The sequence below is a fragment of the Pyxicephalus adspersus genome, chromosome 4 (genome assembly GCF_032062135.1).
Source record: "Pyxicephalus adspersus chromosome 4, UCB_Pads_2.0, whole genome shotgun sequence".
Taxonomy (NCBI): Eukaryota; Metazoa; Chordata; class Amphibia; order Anura; family Pyxicephalidae; genus Pyxicephalus; species Pyxicephalus adspersus.
The window spans coordinates 112,752,646-112,762,196 of NC_092861.1; the positions used below are offsets into that span (position 1 = coordinate 112,752,646).

The window sequence follows — 9,551 nt, forward strand, 5'->3', positions numbered from 1 at the left end:
TTAGTAGTATATTGCTTGTTTTTCTTTGCTCTATCAGGGTTTGTAAATTCAGTGACTGAACATAATTAAGTTGTGATTGTATATTTTTTTTTGCATTTCACTGACCTGTTTGTCCCAGGTGGCAAAAAAAAAAAGCTTATTTGGTGGTCAGGGCTTTAAAACCCTACCACATCAGTCATCCCTGGACGCTGCAGATGTTCTACAACAGCTTATATATCACTACAAGATGTTCTTGCCAGCCAGTGGAAAGAACCATTATATGGTTCTAGGGGTGCAGGAATTTATTATATCCCACTAGTGATATATTCACAGCAGATGAGAACCTATGAAATAGCACTGCTCCTAAGGCACAGGTCACCGGACCAGTAAACACCAAAACAATAATCCATGCTGTGAGCTGTGGCATTATACCCTACAGGATGTTCATATCTTTGCACATTTGGTGATCCATTCTGTTTGCTTTCGTATAATATAGCATTTTTGTGTGTTTGAAAATTTTGCCCACACAATTATTCACATTAGTCACCAATAAAGACCGTTGACATAATTATCTTTTCATAGTTTTGAGTAGTGAACCTTGGCCAACAAGTTAGCCTACGTTCAGATTGGTACTACCTCTTGACAGAGAAGCGCTGCATGTAGCTTTTCCCTGCAGCAGCTTCATAGACAATATATGGGAGTGCCTGTGTGCAGCAACACTACCATCAGCTGGTCCTTTAACATTGTACAAGGATCAAGTGGCTGGTAAGGGTTGGCAGCCGCATTGGCATTGCTTGAACCTGAGGCATACAAAAGGAGTGTCACATGATAAATAGTTAAAAAAAATCTGGGTCTGCCTTTATATCAATGCATATAGTGAGGGTTACCTAGCATATAAGCCTCCCAGATCTTCTGACTGGGAGTTTGTTTCCCTAAAGGTGAAGGCTTGAGAAATGTAAATCTTTTTTTAATATTATTTATTTATGCTGTAAAGCTTTTAAAGTTTAATTATCTGAAATATCTTTGTTTTAGGTCACCATGACCAATGAAGAACCACTCCCTAAAAAGGTCAGTTACAAGACTATATGTGTTTAGTCCTGCATTGTTTCCATTTTTTTTTTTTTTTTTTTACTCCCTAAAAAGGTCAGTTACAAGACTATATGTGTTTAGTCCTGCATTGTTTCCATTTTTTTTTTTTTTTTTTTTCATAAAGAATTAATTTTTTTACTAATTTCTTTCCAGGTTCGCCTTACTGAAGCCGACTTTAAAGTTTTACCAAGGGAAGAGTTACTTCTGAGGTAAATATTGTTGTTTGGCACCTAAATTAGGCAGAGAATAGATTTATTGAGACCATTTGTAAACTTTTATTTTTATATTTTTTATTTTATTTCAGAACTGACCTATAGGAGTAAAAAAAAAGTTTTATTAAAAGTGCAGACTTTGAGGCTAGAAGTTTTCATTTGCATATTAGGTGTTGTGAGGAAAGGATCTTCTGTGTTTCTCAGAAACATAGAACTCTAAAACAAATGTCAAGAGGTCAATTGTTTTAAAGAAATAGTAAACCTGTTAAGTATTAGGACTGGTTATTTATTCAGTCCCTATAAAATTAAGCACATTACTTGCCAAACATATCCAAAACTCTTTATAACCATGCCCATGTTTAGCCAAGAAGAAAACTAACCGCTTACCTTGGAAACCCTTAGAAGAGTATATTTTTATTTATATTTTTATTTTTATAGTAACTATAGTATAGTAAACTATAGTATAGTTTTTTTATTATTATATTTATAGTATATTTTTATTTTATTTTTTTGGGCTAAAAAGTCCCAGCAGGACAATGTGTACTTAAGAAAGTGTAATGTAACAACACTGTGGGCATCACCACTGGTCAAAGTGATTGTCTACACTTTCATCACAATATCCATGTGGGTAATATAGTGACATAAGATAGATAACTTTACTTAAAACTAATAAAGTATTTTCTTTTCTTCTGAATTTTAGGTGGAAGCAATATGAGGCTTACGTCCAAGCTCTGGAGAACAAATATACTGACCTGAATTGTAAGTTTGGTGTTCTATATAAACATCTTTTGAAAGGTCTTTGCAGTTGCTGTAAATGCACAGTGGAAGTAATCTCAGGTTTAAAAAATTAATAGGGAAAAGAACTTCCCATGCCTTGTTCTACACTCGGTGTGGGTTTTTGCTTTCTAAGAGCCTCCCACATGAACAATGAATGAACAGATCTGACTCTGGAGGAAAGCAATTATAGACAGCAGTGCCTTAATCTCACATTGCAGAATTTAAGTCTGAACCTTTGGAGGTCCATTGATAAATTTACATACCAGGAACTCACAGATAAATTTTTAAGGAGGCATTTAAAAAAAACCTAGGGTATAATTTGTAGGCTACTGACTGGGTGCCAGTAATAAGTTTTCTGACCATCTTTAATTTTTTATCATATCACTCCACAATAGACAGCTAAGCACTTCATTTGGGACATGGCCTATGTATATACATTCGATGCCTGATTACTGGATTACATTGATAGGATCACCGGGGAGTGTCCAATCTACGAATTGGTCGCACTATTTTGTATCTTGGCACTTTGATATGGATACAAATGTTAGCTTGGGCAAATGAGCAGAGGCAGGATCCGTGCTGTAAGTGCTTTATCATTTACAGCTGACTTGTCTTACACCATTTGAAGGGTAAGGTTGCTTCATAACAAATTCACTTTAGGGTAATGTTCCTCCACTTTTATAAGGGGTTTCTTTTAGCTATTGCTGCTGCCAGCATTTTATTTTTTAATCTGAACTGTAACCTTGAGCTATTAGAAAACCTTTGCAAGCGTTTTACATTGACTCCAATCATCGTGATTAAATCTGCATTTTGGCTGAGCAGGCATTTTATTTGAATGTATTGATGAACTCTGCTCTTGAAATGTGCTGATCTATGCATCTTTATCTACAAACAAATTGGCAGCAAGATGTGTTTTTTTAATACAGGAACACAAGTCTAACTCCTTTCTTTAGGTTTTCTTTGCTTTAAGAGCAGTTGACATGGGCTCAGGTTAGGAGAAACTTTTTTTTTTTTTTTGTTATGTACATTTTTAAATGTACATGTCTGCATACCACAATGAGAACATGGAAGACCTGCTTTAGATACCTGTTCCATTCCATGCATTGGATACTTGGAACTATGACTAATTGTTTCTGTACTTTGCTGCAGTCCTGTTAACATTGGGGAAGCATACTTTGCTAAAATGTGCCCAGCAAACCTTGCCCATCCCTTCCAATGTGCATTCAATGACAGCTCCCATATTCTGGCATAATGACGTCACTAAAGGGGAAGTTTCTTCCTCTTTGTGTGACACCCGGCTCCCCGCGGATGGGGGGTCTGGAGCCTGTAAATTTAGTGGTCTGTCTGGGGGGTAAAGATAATACATATAATATCCTTTATTTTTATTATATATTAACTGTGTTTTCCATTTGTAATTGCAATCTGTTAAAACTGATCCTTGTATTTGATGTGCTATCCACCTATTTAATATACAATAAAAAAATCAACTTTCCTACTATTTTATATCATTTAAAAATCGATGGCACCAAGAAAAGTATGTTTTTGTAAACCGCATGGCCATTTGCCATCAACATTCTGACCAAAAAACATCATAAACGTTGTTTGATCTTAGATCTTATTGACTGAAAATATTGCAGTGTATGACTAGTGAAAGTAATAAATGTAGCAGATGTATTTTTATTGAAGCACATCCCGGGTTCTAGGTCAAGTTTAAAAAATACAAAAAGGATACTGATTTATCTGTTTAAAAAGGAGTCAATTTTGCTTCTGCATGTTGTAGCTGAAAGTGGAATGTATCCAGTAGAGCAACACTGAGTAGTCAGGGTTTTGCTCCTATGTGCCTACTGGCTATTTGAAGGCCCGTCCTTACAATAATTTTGTTTATGTACTTTAACCTCCCTAGCGATAATCCTGAGTGTGGCGCAGGGTTAAATTTCATTACAAAGAGCACCAACTCCGGGCCACACTCTGGGCTTACCTGGTCCCCACGGGCCTACGGCGTCCCCAGGGGATGCCAGCTGGCCATCGGCGTCCCCTTGGCCTCACATCCGTGGCGTGAGAACGTTGGAGATGCAAATGCCAGGCCGGCATGCGATGTGTGTTGGTGCGGGTGGCGTGCACTGGGGGGTGGGACCGGCAGAAAATGTAAAATAAGTATTTTTAAATGTTGCTTTGACATTTAAAAATACCAAAAATAATCATACTGCCAGGTTAAGGTACTGACCCTGAACAAAGTATTTAGTTGAGGACTACTGATTTTTTATGCTTGTCTGAAATGCATTTTCAGCAACTATGCAAAATGTCCAAGGTTCTATTTTATAATCAAATCAGGACTTACTGGTTCTGTCCAGTGCTAGCAGTATTCAGCACTGTTGTTGACAGTTGGAGAAATTTGGGGAGCTGAAACAATAATTTTCTGTGCTTCTGATCATGCTACACAGTGCTACTTGAAAACACTATACTTTGGCTTTGAAGTGATGTCCCAGCTATGTCAGTCTAGATCAGTATTTCTCAACCAGGGTCCCTCCAGTGGTTGTTAGGGGTTCCTTGAGTGATTTGTGCCTAATAACGTTCCTTCCACTCACCACCACACTAATGTACCCGTTCCTCCATGTTAAATGTTAAGGAAGGCTGATCTGAAGGCTTAGGCAGGGCAGTTGCAGCTCAGTCCTGTCACAGTTTGTAGCAATAGCTCATTCCTGTAATTATCTATTAATGGATGAAAAAATAAAAATTCATGTTTGTACTTGGTACATATAAATTTAATTTTGATTTATATGTATAATTTACCTAGATTTAGATCACTTGTGGTCTAGAAAACCTTAGAAAGCATCTCTTATGTCACATTGGTGTAACCGCAAAAATCACTGCAAATGCCCTAGGTTTTTAGTTGACTGCAGTAGGCAAAGACATACAGATGTAAATTAGCTTTTGAAATTTGGAGGTAGAGGTACTAGTAGTACTTTGTACCTATCTCTTACCCGTTTCTTTTCCCAGCCAGTACATGATTAGCCCTTAGTGTAACAAAAAAATCTGTAATACTCTTTTAAACCAGCAACCAACCTGCTATATATTAGTTATTCACCCAAGATCGTAGGAAGCCCATTTTAAAAATTTCTAAATGGCGTGTGGTCTAGTCTATAGGTTTTTAATACATTTTTACAGTAGTGTGTCCTTGTTTGGGTGGCTCTTTTCTCAGTGCTGCTAAGTAAGGACTGTAATAATTGTGCTTTTTTTACATGTAAATTAAAGTAAAGGAGAAATTATTAGGACGTAAGAATCCTTCTTTCATGCAGATGCTTTAAAAATGCACAAGATTATAAGATACAGATGCATTTATTAATTTCATTGGCCTAAAATTCATACACTGTTGGGCTGCATAGATGGAATAAGCCATATAAGCATACATAATATTTCTACCTGAACTCAGCATTTATCAACTGGGAATCCCTTTGTCAAATACTACGATAGGTATTTCAAGCCCCGTTATTTTTTGCCCAAAGGATGTTGTGGGTCCATTAGATTTTTAAATTAAAAAAATGCAACACAGCTGTCCATGCATCTGCTTTCAAGGGGTGGCTGGAAAGTTTATAATTTTCATTATGGTGTTTTTATATGTACTAATTAGAATTAGTAAATATGTTTCTAAATAAATTTTATCCTGGGTCTAGAGTTGTAAGGTCTGATTGTAACGTTCACTTTAGGGGTTTTATTGTGTAGATGTTAGGCTTTCTTTACAGTATGATAGACATACCTTTCTTTTGTCTTCAGCTAATGACGTGACTGGACTGCGAGAGTCTGAGGAAAAGCTAAAGCAGCAACAGCAAGAGTCTGCTCGAAGGGAAAACATATTGGTGATGAGGCTGGCCACTAAGGAACAAGAGATGCAAGAATGCACGGTTAGTGGTTTGATTTGATTTTTGTATAATGCCTTGCTCACGACTGATATAATAATGATTCGTACTCCCACATAATAATGCAGAATCTGTTTTTATATTGATTTAATAAACTGAAATGTAAATCAGTATTCTAGATGGAGTCCACCTAAATGTGACAAATTACTACTAGTTTTACTGCTCTGTTCTCCCCAGCCTCTTTTAGCTGGGCGCACCACCCGGCTGTTTTTGGGTGGTTACTGAAGAGTTGGGTCACAATACCAAGGCTGCCACCAGCTTAAAAAAATTTAGGTTGAACATTGTAATGTAAATTATTGGTGGCTTCAATCACATGCACAGTGCTGCAAGGCATGATTTCAGTACTATATTGCAAAATGTATCCCAACAGTTTCCATGAAAAATGCCTGTCATTTACAAACATTATTTGAGTTGCCATTTTTGATTTTACACCTCCAAGCCTGTAATATCTATCCTACCTTCAATATCTGAAAGAAGCCTGTGTAGATCAGATGTAGAACCTTACCTTCACATGCTTCTTTCTAAATTTACAAATATGAACCGATAATGCCACCAGCAAAAATACTGGCCCCAGTGCATGCACCCTCAGAAAATGGCCCTTTTTCTTTCTTTTTTTTTTTGTTTTATATTTTTATTAGGGTTTAACAGTAATACACACTGAATCATATATACAGGGTATTCCAAAAGAAAAATTCAAGGCATAAACAGTGCAAGTACCATAATAAAAAAAAAAGGCACATGTAGATATACAGTATAACATACAAACAAAAATTTCAATAGTCATCAACATACATCATGGTAGCTTTTATGTTCCTGTTCTGTATTAAAAAGTAAAAGTTCTGTATTAAGTTCTGTATTTAAAAATAAAAATACCTGTACACTCTAATCAGCCTGTCCTGTGTCAGCAGTTCTGTGCCTATATTCTTGCCGGTAGAAGTTAGGAGCTTCAGTTAAATGTTCAGATCCAACACCAGAGCGGGAATAACTGTGATGACCCTGTTGCTTTACTGGCTGTTTTGAGTATTTATTTATGTAACTGCTGATCACCTCAAAATTTCATTGAATTGGTGGGGTTTGCTGAGTGAGAATGTTTGAATAATAAAATATATTGAGTAAATAGTTGTTCTTCAGTCAAAAATTTCACAAAACTGCCAGTGTGGTTTGAGCTGACAAAAAGCTACAGTAACTTGGATAATCAATTTTATTCACTACGGCAAGATAAAAAAGCATTTCAGAATGCACAACACAGGCAAACCTTTATGCCTATGTGCTACAACCATGTTGAGTCCCACTCCTGTCTGCCAAGAACAGAAGGCTGAGGTTTGCCAAAACTGGAGAAAAGGTACCTAGTCCGAATGATCTCTTGTTTTGATGAGGTGTGCAGATTGCATGGTCAGAATTTGTCATTGGCAAGAATCCATGGACCCCTTCTGTTTCTTCGATTACCAGTTGGTTTCACATCAGCCAACTTTACTTGCAGACTAACAATTTTTTAGCATTCATGGTGTGTAGTCCAGTTAGTGGTTAGAACTGCAACGCACACAGACCGACCAAAGGCACTTCTAGTGTGATTTCAGTTGTTTCCAGCTGTAGGTGGTAAGACATCTGTTTTTTAAATTCTTTTATGATGTTTTGGAACCTTGTTTTGTTGACTGATTCATTTTTGTTCAAATCCTACTTTTAGATAAAATATAAAGAAAAAAAAGATATATTTTTCTGTTTTTATGCTGCTTGACATCAATAGCAAATGTACATTGTCACATTACAGTAATTTCAGCTTTCTAGGAATCTTTAGTACAAAGAAGCAAGTCTACTTGCAATGGTCCTTCCTTCTTCTGACAATTTTATTGAAGAAACAGATAATGTACTTTGTAGCACTTAATAAGTCAAGCTATGATACCGTTTTGGCCTCTTATCTGCATAGTGTAGTAAAAAATGTTCTTGCAAGACTTGAAATGTTGGCCTCTCAAGTTGTACATTTTAATCTGGGCTGTTGTCTGTATAAAAAATAAAAGCGTGGATATTTGCTTTTCCACCCCCGACCTGTTACTGGAATCCTGGATTTGATCAAGATCTCGTCCTACAACAGAATCTATGTGACCCACTTCTGGTTGTGCTAAATGCCTGTGTTCCCTGACACGCACTGTGGCTTCATCCATTTACCAGTGCAGTGGAGAGCAGCAGAGGGAATGAACAGTGGGTGACTTTGGTATCAGATATACCCTGAATTGTTGGGTTTGAAGATTCTGCTGGATACCATGGCTCATGGACAGATCAAAGATCTACATATGTGTTTTTAAATCCCTATAAAAAAAATGTTAAATTCCAACATATGCTCATTATTGTACCATTTTACTTTTCATCCTGTTGCAGCTTTGGCATTCTAGTAATTTTTCCTGTTTTTACTTTTCTGCAGAACCAGATTCAGCACCTCAAACAAGTGCAGCAGCCCAGCGTTGCCCAGCTGAGAACTACTATGGTAGACCCGGCTATCAACTTGTTTTTCCTCAAAATGAAAGCTGAACTGGAACAGACTAAAGACAAACTGGAACAAGCCCAAAATGAACTGAGTGCCTGGAAATTTACGCCTGATAGGTAAACAAACCAAATACTTCCCAGTCAAGACTTCCCTGACAATCCCACTGCGAGAATACTATTGTGGGATGGCCAAGTACTCGTTTTGCACACCAAGACTCAGACTCTTGTGAGCCAAAAAAAGCACCTTTCTTACATTATCCAGCTTATATTGCTTAATGTAAAACTTATCAGATGAACCTTATATTTCAGCTTTTATTTTCCTCCCCTCATTTGCTTCAGAGGCCTGAGAGCGTCGGACTATTCCGAAGAAGCAGCCACATCCGGCAGTGTCCCCAGTTCTAGAACACTTAGACACTTGCAGAAATGGTTCTGAGTGAAGACAATACAGGGGGAAAAGAAGTCTATTGTGTCTGGCACATTGTGTCGGCAGCCATTTTATGGAGGAGAGAACCTAGTATTTTTCTTTTTGCCATAAATTTCATGAGTTGAACATGTTAAATCCCCATAAAGGGTTTTAAAGGTGGAAATTTCTTTACCGTTTACCTTGAGCCTAGTGACTTATAGACATTTTAAGGCCGTATTTCCATTTAAGACTCTGGACTCCATGATTGTTTAATGAACTGCTGAGCCCAAAAAAAAACAATGATTTTTGTCTTAAGAGGGGTTGTTTTATAGTAGCCCACAATGCACGAATGTGATTTATCACACTAGTGTAGTGCATGCTTCTGATCTAACAGCCAGTATGGATTTTTGTTTTTTATACAGCTGGTATTTAGTTTGTTTCAAGCACTTTTCTTTGTGATTTCCAGTTGAAGAAATTTGCATTTTTGGGGGGAGGCGATCTAATCAATTTTGTGGGAAGTGTAAAACTTGTAAATAAGTGTTTTGTGGCTGGTCCCTCAGCACTTGCCATTCATACAATAGGTTTGCATACCACAGACTCAATTTTCAGGCTTGCTGATATTGCCTATTCATATTGAGTTACCTGTTTTTTAAGCTGGGTGGTGGTCTTTTTTTTTTTTTTTAAATATATTTGTAACTA

The 9,551-nt window shown here is 37.0% G+C and overlaps 1 protein-coding gene across 2 annotated transcripts in view; it reads left to right on the forward strand.

Moving 5' to 3' along the window:
• WTAP (WT1 associated protein) overlaps positions 1-9,551 on the forward strand; it is a 42,274-nt gene that overhangs the window by 19,299 nt on the left and 13,424 nt on the right. For both annotated transcript variants that reach the window (XM_072409310.1, XM_072409309.1), the window contains exons 2-6: positions 1,012-1,047; positions 1,222-1,277; positions 1,981-2,039; positions 5,829-5,956; positions 8,388-8,566. In XM_072409310.1, coding sequence (XP_072265411.1) covers positions 1,018-1,047; positions 1,222-1,277; positions 1,981-2,039; positions 5,829-5,956; positions 8,388-8,566 — 452 coding nt within the window. In that variant the 5' untranslated portion in view covers positions 1,012-1,017. The remainder of the gene's footprint in view (positions 1-1,011; positions 1,048-1,221; positions 1,278-1,980; positions 2,040-5,828; positions 5,957-8,387; positions 8,567-9,551) is intronic.